This window comes from Salmo salar, chromosome ssa01 (assembly GCF_905237065.1).
Source record: "Salmo salar chromosome ssa01, Ssal_v3.1, whole genome shotgun sequence".
Taxonomy (NCBI): domain Eukaryota; kingdom Metazoa; phylum Chordata; class Actinopteri; order Salmoniformes; family Salmonidae; genus Salmo; species Salmo salar.
Window position 1 is genome coordinate 95,822,391 of NC_059442.1, and position 19,670 is coordinate 95,842,060.

Genomic DNA, 19,670 nt, shown 5'->3' on the forward strand with positions numbered 1-19,670 from the left:
CCAATCGTTTTTTCACCATTCATTTTCCCTATAGGGGATTTTAGAACTACTTCAGAAAAGGTCTGTTTCATCAATGCTAGAAAAAGTACTCAATTGTCATAGAGTCAAAGTAAAGGAGTACAAATGTGCTTAACAAGTCACATAAGTTGTATGGACTCACTGTGTGCAATAAGTGTTTAACATGATTTTTGAATGACTACCTCATCTCTGTACCCCACACATACAGATAATTGTACGGTCCCCTCCGTCGAGCAGTGCATTTCTGACACAGACTCAACCACAAAGACAAAAGAGATTTTACAATGCCTCGCAATGGTCACCTATTGGTAGATGGGTAAAAAAAGCAGACATTGAATATATCTCTGAGCATGGTGAAGTTATTAACTACACTTTGGATGTACCAAGATACTGGCATCCTTCTTAACTCAGTTGCCGGAGAGGAAGGAAACCGCTCAGGGATTTCACTGTGAGGCCAATGACAACTTGAAAACAATTACAGAGTTTAATGGCTGTGACGGGAGAACTGGGGATGGCTCAACAACATTGTCATTTAGGTTAGTATTGTGGAGTAACTACAAAGTGAAAAGGAGGAAGCCTGTACAGAATAAAAATGTTCCAAAACATGCATCCTGTTTGCAATAAGGCACTAAACTGAAACTACAAAAAAATGTGGCAAAGAAATTAACTGTCCTGAATATAAAAACATTATGGTTGGGGCCAATCCAACACATCACTGAGTACCACTCTCCATATTTTCAAGCATGGTGGTGGCTGCATGATGTTATGGATATGCTTGTCATCGGCAAGGACTAGGGAGTTTTTTGGGATAAAAATAAACTAAATAGAGCTAAGCACGTGTAGCGTGGTTCGTTCTGCGTTGTGTACTTTTATTTAGGACACTGCCACAACTGGAATTCTGATGGTTGAATCATTTTTATTCGACCTGCACACGAAGAGACAACACACAATATGTTAGCCCTCGGTGCAGTCACAGCTCTCGGGCACCTTGCTAGTTGAAGGTCCGGCAAAAGAGCGGGAACTGCATACATACATTCAGTGCCCAACAGCACACTATACAATACAATTAAAATGATATACAACATATTCGGACAAAATAAAAGACATAGCTGCACACGAAGAGACAACACACAATATGTTAGCCCTCGGTGCAGTCACAGCTCTCGGGCACCTGCGTGAGCACATAGCAACTCACTCAAACACGGTCCCAAATACTCCCGAGTAAGTTACAATAGGTACCCTAATTAGCGAGCTTGGTGAAAGTTGTTAACATAAATCTTTATAATTGTCCACATTGTAACAAAACCTATAGTTGCGTAACAGCACTTTATGTAACTTTACCACAGTTTTATATTGACAAATTACGGCGCCAAGGACAACATACCTTGTACGTAAGTACGGATAAACCAAACCAAACCAAAATATACAAACTTTTACAATTAGGTGTATTTACAATATAGATATAAAAAAAAAAATTGTATACCGAAAAATAACATTAACTATGCTGCTGTAATTAAATAAAGAAAACACATTGAATTATTATTATTGTTATTAACTTATTAACATCCCCTCTTGACCTGGCCTACTTGAACTGTCCTTGTGTGCAACTTGGTGCATAATCTAGGGGAACAACATCACTCTACTACACACGGGCAAAATCCTAGAGGAAAACCAGGTTAAGTCTGCTTTCCAACAGACACTGGGAGACAATTTCAATAGGACTATAACTTAAAACACAAGGCCAAATATACACTGGAGTCTCTTGCCAAGATGACATTAACTGTTCATGTGGCCTAGTTACAGTTTTTACAAATCGGGTTATTTAGCAGGTGTTATTGCAGGTGTAGCGAAATGCTTGTGTTCCTAGCTCCAACAGTGCAGTAGTATTTAACAAATCAACCAACTTGACAGAGCTCATTGAATTTTTAAAAGAATGTGCAACTATTGTACAATCCAGGTGTGCAAAGCTCTTAGAGACTGACCCAGAAAGACTCACAGCTGTAGTCACTGCCAAAGTTGGTTCTAACGTGTATCGACTCAGGGGTGTGAATACTTATGTAAGTAAATTACATATTTCTGTAAATTAATACATTTGCAAAGTTTTCTAAAAACCTGTTTTCGCTTTGTCATTATGGGGTATTGTGTGTAGATTGATGAGCAAAATGTTTTATTTCATCAATTTTAGAATACGTCAAGGGGTCTGAATACTTTCTGAATGCACTGTATATATATTTACATAAGTATTATTTAAACTTACATAAGTATTCAGACCCTTTGCTATGATACTTGTAATTGAGCTCAGGTGTATCCTGTTTACATTGTGCATCCCTGATGTTTCTTCATTGGAGTCCACCTGTGGTAAATTCAATTGACTGGACATGATTTGGTAAGGCACACGTCTGTCTATACAGTGAGGGGAAAAAAGTATTTGATCCCCTGCTGATTTTGTACATTGCCCACTGACAAAGAAATGATCAGTCTATAATTTTAATGGTAGGTTTATTTGAACAGTGAGAGACAGAATAACAACAAAAAATCCAGAAAAACGCATGTAAAAAATATTATAAATTGATTTGCATTTTAATGAGGGAAATTAGTATTTGATCCCCTCTCAATCAGAAAGATGTCTGGCTCCCAGTTGTCTTTTATACAGGTAACGAGCTGAGATTAGGAGCAGACTCTTAAAGGGAGTGCTCCTAATCTCAGCTTGTTACCTGCATAAAAGACACCTGTCCACAGAAGCAATCAATCAATCAGATTCCAAACTCTCCACCTTGGCCAAGACCAAAGAGCTCTCCAAGGATGTCAGGGACAAGATTGTAGACCTACACAAGGCTGGAATAGGCTACAAGACCATCGTCAAGCAGCTTGGTGAGAAGGTGACAACAGTTGGTGCGATTATTCGCAAATGGAAGAAACAAAAAATAACTGTCCGTCTCCCTCGGCCTGGGTGCTCCATGCAAGATCTCACCTCGTGGAGTTGCAATGATCATGAGAACGGTGAGGAATCAGCCCAGAACTACACGGGAGGATCATGTCAATGATCTCAAGGCATAGTCACCAAGAAAACAATTGGTAACACACTATGCCGTGAAAGACTGAAATCCTGCAGTGACCACAAAGTCCCCCTGCTCAAGAAAGCACATATACATGCTCGTCTGAAGTTTGCCAATGAACATCTGAATGATTCAGAGGACAACTGGGTGAAAGTGTTGTGGTCAGATGAGACCAAAATGGAGCTCTTTGGCATCAACTCAACTCGCCGTGTTTGGAGGAGGAGGAATGCTGCCTATGACCCCAAGAATACCATCCCCACCGTCAAACATGGAGGTGGAAACATTATGCTTTGGGGGTGTTTTTCTGCTAAGGGGACAGGACAACTTCACCGCATCAAAGGGACGATGGACGGGGCCATGTACCGTCAAATCTTGGGTGAGAACCTCCTTCCCTCAGCCAGGGCATTGAAAATGGGTCGTGCATGGGTATTCCAGCATGACAATGACCCAAAACACACAGCCAAGGCAACAAAGGAGTGGCTCAAGCACATTAAGGTCCTGGAGTGGCCTAGCCAGTCTCCAGACCTTAATCCCATAGAAAATCTGTGGAGGGAGCTGAAGGTTCGAGTTGCCAAATGTCAGCCTCGAAACCTTAATGTCTTGGAGAAGATCTGCAAAGAGGAGTGGGACAAAATCCCTCCTGAGATGTGTGCAAACCTGGTGGCCAACTACATGAAACGTCTGACCTCTGTGATTGCCAACAAGGGTTTTGCCACCAAGTACTAATTCATGTTTTGCAGAGGGGGTCAAATACTTATTTCCCTCATTAAAATGCAAATCAATTTATAACATTTTTGACATGCGTTTTTCTGGATTTTTTTGTTGTTAATCTGTCTCTCACTGTTCAAATAAACCTACCATTAAAATGATAGACTGATCATGTCTTTGTCAGTGGGCAAACGTACAAAATCAGCAGGGGATCAAATACTTTTTTCCCTCACTGTATAAGGTCACACAGTTGGCAGTGCATGTCTGAGCAAAAACCAAGCCATGAGGTCGAAGGAATTGTCCGTAGAGCTCCGAGACAGGATTGTGTCGAGGCACAGATCTAGGGAAGGGTACCAAAAAATTACAAAACAATTCCACACAGTGGCCTCCATCATTCTTAAAATTGAATAGGTTTGGAACTACCAAGACTCTTCATAGAGCTGGCTGCCTGGTCAAACTGAACAATCGGTGGAGAAGGACCTTGGTCAGAGGTGACCAAGAACCCGATGGTCACTATGACAGAGCTCTAGAGTTCTTCTGTGGAGATGGAAGAACCTTCCAGAAGGACAACCATTTCTGCAGCACTCCACAAATCTGGCCTTTATGGTAGTGTGGCCAGGTGGAAGCCACTCCTCAGTAAAAGGCACATGACAGCCCGCTTGGAGTTTGCCAAAAGGCACCTAAAGGACTCAGACCATGAGAAACAAGATTCTCTGTTCTGATGAAACCAAGATTGAACTCTTTGGCCTGAATGCCAAGTGTCACGTCTCGAGGAAACCTGGCACCATCTTTACGGTGAAGCATGGTGGTGGCAGCTGTGTGGATGTTTTTCAGCGGCAGGGACTGGTAGACTAGTCAGGATTGAGGGAAAGATGAACGGAGCCAAGTACATAGAGATCCTTTTTTGAGATCCTGCTCCAGAGCACTCAGGACCTCAGACTGGGGCGAAGGTTCACCTTCCAACAGGACAACGACCCTAAGTACACAGCCAAGAAAACACAGGAGTGGCTTCGGGACAAGTCTCAGAATGTCCTTGAGTGGCCCAGCAAGGCCGGACTTGAACCCGATCTGAAAATAGCTGTGCAGCGACGCTCCCAATCCAACATGACAGAGCTTGAGAGGATCTGCAGAGAAGAATTGTAAAAACTCCCCAAATACAGGTGCGCCAATCGTGTAGCGTCGTACCCTAGAAGACTCAAGGCTGTAATTGCTGCCAAAGGTGCTTCAACAAAGTACTGACTAAAGGGTCTGAATACTTATGTATTTTATACATATTTCAGTTATTATTTTTTTGTATAAATTCGCAACATTTCTAAAAACCTGTTTTTGCATTGTCATTATGGGGTATTGTGTGTAGATTGAGGGGGACACACAATTGAATCCATTTTAGAATAAGGCTGTAACGTTAACATTTTTGAAAAAGTCAAGGGGTCTGAATACTTTCCGAAGGCACTGGACACTAATATATAGGCTATACGAATTATGCATTAATATATTAACTTCTAACTTACACATCACTGTATTTTTCACTGTTCCCTTGCGCAATTCATGCAAGGGAACGAAAAGGGTGGTTGTGTCTTCGTCAGAGCATCGTTATGTCTTTATTTTGTCTAGTATAGCCATTTAGCTTAGATAGCTTGGCATAGAACGCATAGAACTAACAACCAGTTGGCTTGGCTGGCAACAAGCACCTTAGATTTGTGCTGGGACTATATCTTATGGAAGGAAGGAAATAGTATGAATCAATTTATCAAAATAACGTTTTTAATGAAAATATGTCAATCATTATTTGAATATGTCGGTAACCGTTGTATAAAAGTGATAATGCCCTCCAAGCTGTTGGAGGTTATATTGGCACGGTTTGCCGGCCCTTGACGTATATAATCTCCAGACCACGGCTTCTTGGGCATTATCACTTAAATACACCCCTTTCCCAAGTCCATCATGGCACAGGGGCCACCACACTCCTGTCTCGTCTGCTTCTCACTCCTTCCCAGTATGCTGCCAGCTGCAACCACTTTTTCATGACCGACTCCACATCGCTTTCAGACGTTCTAGATGTTAACGGATTCTTCCGGACAACAGCTAATGAACAAGAGCACAAGTGGTTGCAAAGATGTGAAAAGGCAGTTGCAACAGGGAGAACGGAATACTGTAAAATGCCATGGTAATTGCATTGCAGGAAGCTATCAAATCAAATTTATTTATATAGCCCTTCTTACATCAGCTGATATCTCAAAGTGCTGTACAGAAACCCAGCCTAAAACCCCAAACAGCAAGCAATGCAGGTGTAGAAGCACGGTGGCTAGGAAAAACTCCCTAGAAAGGACAAAACTTAGCAAGAAACCTAGAGAGGAACCAGGCTATGAGGGGTGGCCAGTCCTCTTCTGACTGTGCCGGGTGGAGATTATAACTGAACATGGCCAATATGTTAAAATGTTCATAAATGACCAGCATGGTCAAATAATAATAATCACAGTTGTCGAGCTATGTGTCGAGATGAGACATTTGTAAATATGAGAAATCCTTACCAATCAAAACCTCCCTCAGTCGAAGGGATGCAAGAGAGATTTTTCTATTACGCCTCTCCAATTCATGTTTTTTGCCAGCGTGTTGGAAATTGTGCGCCTCATTAAACGCCACACAGCATCTTTCACGTCGCATCCCCCAATTAGGCTCAAGTGGTTAATCTAAAGGACAAAACATTTGAATAATGTATCAATTCACATAAAACTTTAAGCCACAAGTGACTGCTGCTTTTCCCCAGGTGAGAGATGCATATATGGTTCTAAGAAACACATATGCTTATTCTGAGCATCAAAACATTATGCTTTTATCCTACATCCATACATGGGGCGGCAGGGTTGCCTAGTGGTTAGCACGTCGGACTAGAAACCGAAAGGTTGCAAGATCGAATCCCCGAGCTGACAAGGTACAAATCTGTCGTTCTAGGCCGTCATTGAAAACAAGGATTTGTTCTTAACTGACTGATCTTCAGGGGGCTGACTTAAATAAAGGTAAAATAAAAAACGTCAAGTTGAAACGTTTTTACAGGGGAGTGAAACGCCTTTCATAAAATATATTTTGTGGACATAAATTATACTTTTTTTGTCTTGCTTAACTGAACAATTTTTTGAATCCCATAAACTCCCATTGATTCTCTCAAAAAGAGCATAAGAGACAAAGTGGAATGAAGTCAGCCCCCTGAAGATCAGTTTCCAGGCAGTTTCCAGGCTGTCCTGTTTGTAACAGTCGTAGGATGAGTGTCTGTTGTTCCAGTATCACCTCTTGCTTGGTAAGCATTTCCCGAATGAGTGCTGAAAGACATTTTAAGGGGCATTTCATCTATAACACAACAAGGTGGACAAGAATGAGGTAAGTGTATATTGCTGCCCACCAGGAGCAGGGGAGACATGGAAGATGTGTCTACCCACTGGGCACACACTGGTTGAATCAACGTTGTTTCCATGTCATTTCAATTAAATTAGGTTTAATCAACGTGGAATAGACGTTGAATTGACGTCTGTGCCCAGTGGGTATCCTCGGCGTAGAATGGGCACATCCTTCCCATCTCTCCCACCACCGCTGGTACTGAAACATGAGTGAGGTATTGGCATATGTAAATGGTATACATTATATATTTTATTATCATCATCATCATCATCATCATCATCTACACTGATTTTACAAAACATTAGGCACTGCTCTTTCCATGACATACTGACCAGGTGAAAGCTATGATCCCTTATTGATGTCACTTGTTAAATCCATTTAATCAGTGTAGATGAAGGGGAGGAGACAGGTTAAAGAAGGATTTTTAATCCTTGACACAATTGAGACATGGATTGTGTATGTTTTTTATTTATTTTATTTTATTTAACCTTTATTTAACCAGGCAGGCAAGTTGAGAACAAGTTCTCATTTACAATTGCGACCTGGCCAAGATAAAGCAAAGCAGTTCGACAACATACAACAACACAGAGTTAAGTTAGACATGGAGTAAAACAAATATACAGTCAATAATACAGTAGAAAAATAAGTCTATGTACAATGTGAGCAAATGAGGTGAGATAAGAGAGGTAAAGGCAAAAAAAAGTCCATGGTGGCAAAGTAAATACAATATAGCAAGTAAAACACTGGAATGGTAGATTTGTAGTAAAAGAAAGTGCAAAGTAGAAATAGAGTTAATGGGGTGCAAAGGAGCAAAATAAAATAAATAAATACAGTAGGGGAAGAGGTAGTTGTTTGGGCTAAATTATAGATGGGCTATGTACAGGTGCAGTGATCTGTGAGCTGATCTGACAGCTGGTGCTTAAAGCTAGTGAGGGAGATAAGTGTTTCCAGTTTCTGAGATTTTTGTAGTTCGTTCCAGTCATTGGCAGCAGAGAACTGGAAAGAGAGACGGCCAAAGGAGGAATTGGCTTTGGGGGTGACCAGAGAGATATACCTGCTGGAGCGCGTGCTACAGGTGGGTGCTGCTATGGTGACCAGTGAGCGGAGATAAGGGGGGACTTTACCTAGCAGGGTCTTGTAGATGATCTGGAGCCAGTGGGTTTGGCGACGATTATGAAGCGAAGGCCAGCCAACGAGAGTGTACAGGTCGCAGTGGTGGGTAGTATATGGGGCTTTGGTGACAAAACGGATGGCACTGTGATAGACTGCATCCAGTTTGTTGAGTAGGGTATTGGAGGCTATTTTGTAAATGACATCGCCAAAGTCGAGGATCGGTAGGATGGTCCGTTTTACGAGGGTGTTTGGCAGCATGAGTGAAGGATGCTTTGTTTGCGAAATAGGAAGCCAATTCTTGATTTAACTTTGGATTGGAGATGTTTGATGTGAGTCTGGAAGGAGAGTTTACAGTCTAACCAGACACCTAGGTATTTGTAGTTGTCCACATATTCTAAGTCTGAACCGTCCAGAGTAGTGATGCAGGACAGGCGGGCAGGTGCAGGCAGCAGTTTTACTTGTATTTAGGAGCAGTTGGAGGCCACGGAAGGAGAGTTGTATGGCATTGAAGCTCGTCTGGAGGGTTGTTAACACAGTGTCCAAAGAAGGGCCAGAAGTATACAGAATGGTGTCGTCTGCGTAGAGGTGGATCAGAGACTCACCAGCAGCAAGAGCGACATCATTGATGTATACAGAGAAAAGAGTTGGCCCAAGAATTGAACCCTGTGGCACCCCCATAGAGACTGCCAGAGGTCCGGACAACAGGCCCTCCGATTTGACACACTGAACTCTATCAGAGAAGTAGTTGGTGAACCAGGCGATGCAATCATTAGAGAAACCAAGGCTATTGAGTCTGCCGATGAGGATGTGGTGATTGACAGAGTCGAAAGCTTTGGCCAGGTCAATGAAAACGGCAGCACAGTATTGTTTCTTATCGATGGCGGTTACGATATTGTTTAGGACCTTGTGTGCCATTCAGAGGGTGAATGGGCAAGACAAAATATTTAAGTGCCTTTGAACAGGGTATGGTAGTACATGCCAAGCGCACCGGTTTGTGTGTCAAGAACTGCAACGCTGCTGGATTTTTCACGCTTAACAGTTTCCCGTGTGCATCAATAATGGTCCACCACCCAAAGGACATCCAGCCAACTTGACACAACTGTAGGAAACATTGGAGTCAACATGGGACAGCATCCCTGTGGAACGCTTTCGACACCTTGTGGAGTCAATGCCCCGACGAATTGAGGCTGAGGGAAAAGGGGAGTGTACAACTCAATATTAGGAAGGTGTTCATGATGGTGGTACACTCAGTGTATATATTATGTATTGCTGCTCACCAGGAGAAGGAGAGACAGGGAAAATGTGTTGATCCTCTGCAAACACCCAATTGTCCTGGTCAAAGCACTGTCTTTTGAGATTGGAGTGAGCTGTACTGTACTTCTCAGCAGATGTATGCTTCCTTAATTGATGTTTCTTCAGGCTATTTTTGTTAAGCCATAAACTGCAGTTATGACATTTGATTTTCCTCTTGCTTACAGGTCTCATAGCTGGACACGCTGAACCTGGGCCTCTTGCACTTGCACTGGTTACATCTGCACTGGTTACATCTGCACTGGTCACATCTGGGCCTCTCGCATTTGCACTGGTTACATCTGCACTGGTTACATCTGCACTGGTCACATCTGCACTGGTCACATCTGGGCCTCTCGCAGTTGCACCTGGGTCTCGCCCACATACTGACTCACATTGTGGAATGTGTTTGGTAAAATCACTCCTATTTACATAGGTCTTGGGGCAGTATGGGCAGTGAAAATGCTTTGCTGCTCTGCACTGCAAATGGCATATGAATATTGTGAACTCTGAAATGGGGCGAAAAAAACCAATCAGCATCCAGGACCCAAAGTTCCCCAGTTGATAAAAAGCATGGTATCATGTGCTAAACTAGCATAATGAATGGATGAGATTACCTCTATGAAGCACAGCCTTCAATCTGTGAGACTCAATGTGTGCCGACACACTGGCATAGTCTCGGGGTTTGAAAATGGAGGGCTGGCAGAAGGGGCAATGATACAATTGGTACTTCTGGAACTTGGATAAAACACGGCCATCAGCTGCTTTCCGCACTGTGATATGCTGTCAAACACAAATGACAAATATACTGAACAATAATATTAACACAACAATTTCAAAGATTTTACTGAGTTACAGTTCATAGAAGATTTAAATAAATTCATTAGGCCCTAATCTATGGATTTCACATGAATGGGCATGGGTGCAGCCATGGGTGGGCATAAACCCACCCACTTGGAAGCCAGGCCCAGCTAATCAGAATGAGTTTTTCCCCACAAAAGGGCTTTATTACAGACAGAAATACTCCTCAGCAACCTCCCGAGTGGCGCAGCGGTCTAAGGCACTGCATTGCAGTGCTTAAGGCACCACTACAGACGCGGGTTCGTTCCCAGGCTGTGTTACAACCGGCCATGACCCCCATAGGGAGGTGCAGCATCGTCCGGGTTAGGGGAGGGTTTGTCCGGGTACCTCCTTGTGGTGGGCCCAGCCCCTGCAGGCTGACTTCAGTTGTCAGTTAAACTGTGTTGATTCCGACACATTGGTGCAGCTGGCTACTTGGTTAAGCGGGCGGGTGTTAAAACCCACCAAACGGCGCTTCATGTTTTGGAGGACGCGTGACTCGACCTTTGCCTTACCTGAGCCCGTTAGGGAGTTGCAGCGACGAGACAAGATCGCAACTGGATATCAAGAAATTGGGGAGAAAAAGGGAGTACAATACAACAACAAAAATGAAATAACATTATTTTTTTTTAATTATAATAATACTCCAGCACCCCCCTTCCCCCTCCTCAGACAATCCCACAGGTGAAGAAGCCAGATGTGGAAGTCCTGGGCTGGCATGGTTACACGTGGCCTGCAGTTGTGAGGCAGGTTGGATTCGGAAGAGAAATTAACAAAATTCTCTGGCAACAGCTATGTTGGACCTTCCTGCTTTTTGTGCATTTGGACAATTTCTGCTATCTTTTATTTCAGCTCATGAAACATGGGACCAACACTTTACATGTTGCGTTTATATTTTTGTTCCGTAGTTTAGCATGTCAGCTAGGTGAGTTAATGATGTTGCCTCACTGTGTACATCATGAATAAGGAATTAGCGTAACTTTACGTTCAAACAGGTCTGCAACGAATGGGCCTAAGGCCAATGTTCCCTCAAAAACTATTTGACACTGAGGAAATTTCAGGTCTGCTGAGCGCAAACTTCACGGTTGTGAAAATTCTGTGCAAAATCCAGCGCGTGTTTACTATGAACACTGAGGCTGTATCCGCTTTATGTTAGTTTTAACAGCGGCCAAGTAGGCTACATGATCATAATGTAGACCTACAGAGTGGCCTACCAGAGTGGCCTACCATAAAAAATAATAATGGAGAAAATGCATCCCATAACATTTTAACATGGAAATAGCTGTTCCATCATTCAGCCTACAGTAGCAGCCAATGTGTGGTGCTCAATGTTGGCCTACATTCCATGAGACTTACAGGGCTTGACAACATGCAGGGCTTGACAACCGGATTATCCACTTGTCCTTCAGACAAGGAGGTGACTGAAAATGTTGTGTTGTTTGATACGAGAACCCACTTTACAAAATAAAATGCATTATTTTTCCCATACCATTATTACAGAGAATCAGACAAATTATGCTACCCTCTGTCTATTGGCTACTTATTCAAGCCTGTCTCAAAATAAAACACTGTCCCTTTAAACAAAAAAAAAAAGCTCTTTACTTGACTGGCTTTTCAAAGATGTCTAGAAATGCATGTGTTTGGTGCTCTTGTAGGAAGCAATCACTCCCCTATTGCTGGCTATAAATGATCTATAACTGGGCAATTAACTCACTAACTAGCAAAGGATATGAACAAAATGTGCACACGTGGCTACATGCAGCTCTCGCTTTGATCTCAAAACAAGCGCATCTCCCACTACCGCTAATGCTGTAAACACAGTACAGTTCAAAGTAAATGGCACAGATCCATATATGGCAATGATTTATTTGCATACAGGCCTAGTGCAGCTCTGATTGGTTATGCCGCACTGGTATGTGTAGAGTACCAGATGAGTCGTGCGCAATAGAATCCTAAACCGATGAGCTCTGCCTAAAACAAAATGTTTTGCATAGTTCGTTTTGTTTCGGTATGTTGCACCAAAAGTGGCTAATATTGCGTTGATTTGATAACAATTGCTACAGGAAAGGGAAACGTTGATAGTGTTAACAAGGAAAATTTGAGTTGAATTTAGTTGAGTGAAGTTCAATCTCATGCATCTCTCCATGGGCTGATATTTCTTCTGCGCTCTGCGTGGCAGTCCCGGGAGAGCAGCGAGGGCCTACAGCTAATGTGTTAGCATCAACATCCGGGGAATTGTCTATGCTTATTTTCAAGCTTTAATTGACATGGTAATAGACAACTAGTTTTTGAGAAATGCTGGAAAAACTTACCTGAACTTTACTTTGTTCCGTGTTACGAATAGGGTTGCAAATTTCCCCGGTTTTTCCGGAATCCCGGTTGGAGGATTCCTTGAATCAAGAGGGAATAAGCAGGAAATCCGGAACCTCCAACCAAGATTGTCCCTGAATTTTGCAACCCTAGTTGCGACCAGTGCTCGACTTGTGCAGTAGCTCACCGGAGCCAAGTTCCAGCACCTCAAATGTTCTTCTACTTGAGCTCCTGCACCGCTTATAGAATATTAGCTCCAAACTATTGTGGAGCTTCTGTATGGGATCAATATCATGCCAAATGTATTCATAAATATAAAATCACCAATCCACAAAAATAAATCGCTATCCACAAAAATAAATCGCTATCCACAAATGCAATTCACTATCCACAAACACCTTTTGATTTGTATTTGTAAATTGAGGGCCTAAGTAAAATGACTGCCATAAAGATTTGCACATAGGAGAGATATGCGCAAACATAACATATATGGCAACCCTGCAACTCCATATTTGGAAGAGCTTAGGTCACCTGACTTTTGATAGGTATTTGACGACAAGAAAAAAATAAGTAATCACGTGTAGACAAGAAGTTCTCACACATAGAAAAAGGTTATCACGGTAGAAAGCGATTTGTACTCATAGAAAAAAGGTTTGTACCCATAGAATGCGATTTCTATACATCGAGGCTGCAGAAATTATAGTATGGTAACCATAATATGTTAACCATATTTGTAACCATAGTAGGTCCAACGTAAATAATCGAAACACTAGCCCTAGATTACCGTAATTTCCGGACTATTAAGCACACCTGAATATAAACCGCACCCACTGAATTTAAAAAATATATATTATTTTGAACATAAATTATGTCTATAAGCCGCAGGTGCCTACCGGTACATTGAAACAAATGAACTTTACAGGCTTTAACAAAACACGGCTTGTAACAAAAATAAATAGGCTTTAACGAAACACGGCTTGTAATAAAAAATTATCAGTAAACAGTAGCCTACCAAGAAAGTCATTGCTCCAGACCAAGGTTGCGTGCAACAGCTCTATTTCCTTTTCCAACAGCCAGATCAATCGCCTTCAACTTGAAAGCTGCATCATATGCATTTCTCCGTGTCTTTGCCATGATGAGGGTGACAAAATGACTACCGTAATCACAATGATGGGAAGTTTGAGAGCGCTCGATTTAATCTAAACAGTAAACAAAAAAGTTGTTTGGCCGTAACTCGTTCGGCAATTTCATTGGTCTAATGAAAGCTTCATGCCGCCAAAAAACTGACCACGTCACAGAATGTGTTTTTTTAATTTTTTTTATTTGAAAGCAGGAAAAATCCATATATTAGCCGCGTCATTGTTTAAGCCGCGAGGTTCAAAACTGGGAAAAAAGTAGCGGCTTATAGTCCGGAAATTACGGTAGTCATATTTGCAGCACTACTGCGCTGTACACCCATTCATCACCCAAATAGTTGAATTAGCTGGCCAGTGTGATAGCACCACTAAATGTGAAGGATATGTCATACATTGTAAGTGATTATAATGCTCACTGTCTGTTGCACAGACAGTGAGCATTAAGGAGACATAAGTATACCTGAGGCCTCTAATCATTTCCCCAGTAGAGGCATGCAAAAGGTAGAGGGGAGGTGTAGGATATGGGATCAAACTTTGTAACAGTATTGCATCCGTCACTCTCCTCGCCCCAACCTGGCATTGAACCAGGGACCCTCTGCACACATTGACAAAACACCATCAAAGCATCATTACCCATCGCACGATTTGTGGAATGGTGATTTACATTTGTGGAATGGTGATTTACATTTGTGGAATGGTGATTTACATTTGTGGAAAGTGATTTACATTTGTGGATTGGTATCTTACATTTGCGAATACATTTGGCATGGTATTGATCCCATAAATCAATCACGTCGAGCGGTGATGACTCAAAAAGATGTGACAGTCTCTACGCCCCCTGTGTATTATCGTTAGCTAACAGCTAACTTAAGCAGTCACTCAACAGCAAACGGACTCTTGGTGATGATAGCTACCTAGTTGCCTGGGGACCATACTGAATTTCTAAATACACCGTCTGGAACATGACAGTTTGATTCTGGAAATGGTACTCTCAGGTCATCTACAATTGTCAAACACTTATGTTCCAGACAGGGTATTTATAAATGAGTAATTCCACGGTAGTAACAAAATAAATACCAATGATTGCAAAGTTAAACGAACCATACAACTCTATGCACAAGGACTACTTTTAACAGTTTCACAGACATGTTAAGTCATTGCAAAGTAGCTAAAAAGTAGTTAAAGTTGCTAATTAGCAAAAATGCTAGTTGTCTGTGATGAGGTACGAACGAACACGCAACCTTTGGGTTGCTAGACGTTCACATTTATGCCCAGCACTACCAACCACCCTCCTTTCGTTTTTTTGCCTTAAGTAACCTTCTGTCATATGTAACCATACCAGTGCTTAATTGGAACAGGATCCAGCACCTCTCCGTTTTGGACTGTTCCGTTACAGAACCTATTTGGCCAGAACTGGTACCTCTCGTGGCATGAAAACAAATAATCACTTTTTACAGTGTAAAAATTTGAATAAAATCAAAGTTAATTCGAGTTGCCTCTTCGTTAAAACATTTGCGCAACATTGTAGCCAACGCATGGCCATCGCTGTGGTAAGAGAGAAGCTGGTCTCTCTCTTAGCCTAACTGTAGATTGTAGCCCAATAACAAGGAATAGGCTACAGTCAGGAATGCATGGCAAATCTGTCAGTGAACAAACAGCATGCAGATAAAACAGGATTTATTAAGGAATATTTCAAATTACAAACAAAGGAAAACACAGGTTGGAAAGCAAATGGCTGACTGTGAAAAAAGAACACTAATCTGTCTGCTGTAGGCTAACAAAATATTTGATCAACTTCCAAATATTGTTTTACAAAGTAAAACGAGAGATATAGGCTTTTGGCACGAAAGCGTTGGCCATCACCGGTGAGTGAGCTGCACATCATTGGGTGAGTCTGAAACTGGAAAGCATTTTTAGGATTATAATTTCCTCCTCATTTTGTAGCCTACAATATATGTCTCCACACACTTAGGCCTAGTCTATTGATGGATTCAACACATGGTCGTTTTCATTGATCTCAGATTTTCAGTTTGTCAGTGTCAAAGGAGCCTGTCATTTCAGTTATTTACAGTATTAAAAAATAATCTGCCAAAGTCTCCAGTCATGTAAAATGACAGAGAATTGCATGAAATGCATTTATAAAAGCCACATTTTTCCCTGACCCTTAGGCTACTAAAATGTGTGCGATTGTAAGTGCCTCTACTCTACTGCTCTATGCCACAAAGCAAATGCAATGATATGCATGTGTAACAGTATAACTTCAGTCCCTCTCCTCAACCTGGGCTTGAACCAGGGACCCTCTGCACACATCAACAACTGACAGCCACGAAGCATCGTTACCCAACTCTTTCAGGTCTCAGAGCGAGTGACGTCACCCGATTGAAACGCTATAAGCGCGCGCCACCGCTAACTAACTACCGTAGCCATTTCACATCGGTTACACACGCAATGCATTATTATGAAGGTGAGAAAAAGTAAGTAATGCGCCCCTGGTACCGTAGAGCTCTCCAGATCATCCCCCTCTGACTTTTTGTTCGGGCACCTTACGATTAACAAATTAAGCACTAAACCATACATACCAAACGTAACATATAATACAAATGAGTGTTCCAGATGTACCTTTATTATGTTACGTCTTGTCTATGAGATCAGGCTGAATACATAGCCCAAACTCCTTGTCTTGTCCCCAGGGTAACTTACCTAGCTAGCTAAGGTAAAGGCGAGCTAGCTTGGTAGATTGATACGTTATATTTATACAGCAATACAAATCTAGTGTATACATCTACGAAAATCGTAGATACCGGTAGCTACCTACACCAAAGGCGCAGCTCAAAGTGAATCGCAAATTTGTTACAAAATGTTAGCCTAAATGCAATGGCGTACCCTCATCTCTGTGGACGAAGACACATAGAGAAACAGAGAAACAACAGGGCTGTATTCCTTACGCCAATTCTGTTGCAAAACGTTTACTCCGAACGGAAAAAGTTTTGCAATGAAAACGAAATTCTATTGGTTGCTTCCGTTTTGTTCTTAACGGTTTCCGTGGTAAGACGTGATGAATACACCCCAGCCCAAGCAGCAACGCAAAACTATCTTGTGGCAACACATTTTCCCAATTATCTGTTCGCTTTCCATACACCCACTTGTAACCGGGATGCCTCTGGTGCGTGAGTAAGGTGCCCCTTTATGTCCTACGGCGAAGACAAAAGTGACGTAATTATTAGGATTCTGTATTTTCATATGCTAGTTATGTTTTTTTATTTAAAAAATGCATTATCTGCTTTCCCAATGAAAATATGTTTGAAAATTGTTTCTGAACATTGTTTCTGCTGATTTGTTGGTAAAATTGTTGAGCTGCGCAGATTACTGTTCGATTTGAGCGCTCCCCACCACCGCTTTTTCGAACTAACCTCCATGACTCCAGCCACTGGGTGGTAGGAAATACAACTTTTTTTGTTTTGTCGGTTGTTGATGACGATGAAGAATAAGAAGCATTTCCGTCCGCCATATTGCAGTGATACAGCGAGATTTCCCATTTGTCTCAGCAAGTTAAAGATTTCGGGTTTCCTCGCTAACTGGCATAATGTTTACTACACAAGTTTATGGAGATAATGGGAAAATGAAGGAGTATCACTATACTGGACCAGTAGAGCACCGATTCTCTCCATATTCCTTCAACGGAGGGTAAGCGTCAATATCCAACTAACAATCGTTTTGGTAGCAAGCTACAGTAACGTTACCTAGCTAATGCTGTACATAATTGTGTTCTGCAGAATGGACACTGACTGGAGATAGCGTCTGACTAGTAATGTGTCATGGTGCAAATAGCGAACACTTAATCAATAGAAGATGTTCGTAGTTAAGTAACCTTAGCTAACTACGTGAACAACAATACATGTTTCTGGTTTCGATTTCAGTTAGCTACAGTAGCTAACGTTAATTAGTTATATACATTTGTCTCATAGCTGATTTAAGGTTTTGCCAAAACTAACGTCAACTTGTTTGTTAGGGCATCATGTCAACTGACACTTGACTTTTTTTTTGTGTTTTCAGGACTGTGCTTGCTGTTGCAGGTGAAGACTTTGCCATTGTGGCCTCAGACACCCGTTTGAGTGAAGGCTATTCAATCCACAGTCGTGACTCTCCAAAATGTTACAAGTTGTAAGTCAAGTGCATACAACTGTATTTCCAAGGATGACCGATGGCAAATTGTCAGATGGTGTGGTTTAACACCATTTACTGCCTCACTATTGCTGTGTTTAGACAGGCAGCTCAATTCTGATATTTTTTCACTAATTGGTCATTTGACCAATCAGATCAATCACAGATCTTTTTCTGAGCTGAACAAAAAAACAATTAGTCTTGGAGAAATCATAATTGGGCTGCCTGTCTATGCTTGTGAACATCATAATAAATGATATGTTAAATATTTCACCACTAAGTTACGGTGCTGTTACTAATACATGTTTAATTTCTCACAGAACAAATACAACTGTCATCGGCTGCAGTGGATTCCATGGGGATTGTTTGACTCTTACCAAAATCATTGATGCAAGATTAAAGGTGAGATCATCTTGAGACTATTTCACTTTCATTATTTATTTTTCTCAGAATTGTTAGTTGAGCAGAAAGTTATGACATATGGCCGTACACAATAAGTTAGCGTTTGTAAATGTATACTTTTCTAACATCAGCCAATATCTGATGGGAAAATGTGTTTTTAGATGTACAAGCACTCAAACAACAAGAGCATGACAAGTGGAGCCATCGCAGCCATGCTGTCAACAATCCTGTATGGTAGAAGATTCTTCCCCTACTATGTTTACAACATCATCGGTGGCTTGGATGAGGAGGGTATGACTCCTGCTCTATTGCTACTATTATCAGATGCTTGGTTCCATATGTGTAAGGTATTCACTGCATGTGTTCTTTAAGTATAGTCCACTATTTATGACTCTCCAAACTGAACTGGTTTGTTTTTGCTTTTCAGGTAAAGGAGCTGTTTACAGTTTTGACCCTGTGGGATCCTATCAGAGAGACACATACAAAGCTGGTGGCTCAGCGAGTGCCATGCTGCAACCTCTGCTTGACAACCAGGTAAAGAAACCAAAAAGTGGTATAAGTTGAGCATTGCTATTAGCTTTTGGGGGCTTTGTTCCCCCCCAAAGCACCTCTGTCCAATTTGACAGCACAATATGACTTGAATGTTTGTATGCCAAATGTGTATGTAGAATTTAGCAGTGGCAAGGAAACCCTAGACATTCTAGTGACCAAGATATCTTTGGTTCGGGACAAACCATCTCTTTGTTTCTGTATTGCCCCTTAGTCTGTCTTTTATTCTTAATTTACAATTAGATTGGATTCAAGAACATGGAGGGTGTGCAGCACCTGCCCCTGAACCAGGAGAAGGCTGTGCAACTGGTCAAAGATGTCTTCATCTCTGCTGCTGAGAGAGATGTGTACACCGGAGATGCCCTCAGGATATGCATCGTGACCAAGGAGGGCATCAAAGAAGAGACAGTCCCACTCAGGAAGGACTGAATAACCTATTTCTGCCACCATTTCAAGCTACTGCTTTTGTCTAGATTTTTCAAATTTTGGACCCTTCTCCTGCTTTTCTCTTTACATTCTTGCTGAAGAATAAAAATGTTCCCTGTAGTTAATTTTCTCATGTTGTCAGTGTCAATTTTTTTAAGAAACATGAAATGTTAAATGTATTTGATTACAATGAAGTCTGAGCAGTTTTCAAATGTATCAAGAAAATTCTTGCTCAACATACACTACCGGTCAAAAGTTTTGAACACTT

The 19,670-nt window shown here is 41.6% G+C and overlaps 1 protein-coding gene and 1 long non-coding RNA gene across 2 annotated transcripts; one reads left to right on the forward strand and one right to left on the reverse strand.

Annotated features, from left to right (window-relative positions):
• Positions 1-9,490: 9,490 nt before the first annotated feature.
• LOC106610700 (uncharacterized) lies at positions 9,491-13,226 on the reverse strand. The gene is made up of 3 exons (XR_001329953.2): positions 12,731-13,226; positions 10,196-10,361; positions 9,491-10,087 (listed from the first exon to the last, which is right to left on the reverse strand). It is a non-coding gene; the product is annotated as an uncharacterized lncRNA (long non-coding RNA).
• A 4,070-nt stretch (positions 13,227-17,296) lies between these two features.
• LOC106610704 (proteasome 20S subunit beta 1) lies at positions 17,297-19,532 on the forward strand. Its single transcript, XM_014210205.2, has 6 exons — positions 17,297-17,548; positions 17,918-18,025; positions 18,346-18,427; positions 18,589-18,718; positions 18,855-18,961; positions 19,220-19,532. Exons 1-6 carry the CDS (start codon positions 17,448-17,450, stop codon positions 19,403-19,405), a joined length of 714 nt encoding a protein of 237 aa, XP_014065680.1. The 5' UTR covers positions 17,297-17,447; the 3' UTR covers positions 19,406-19,532.
• The last annotated feature ends 138 nt before the right edge of the window (positions 19,533-19,670 follow it).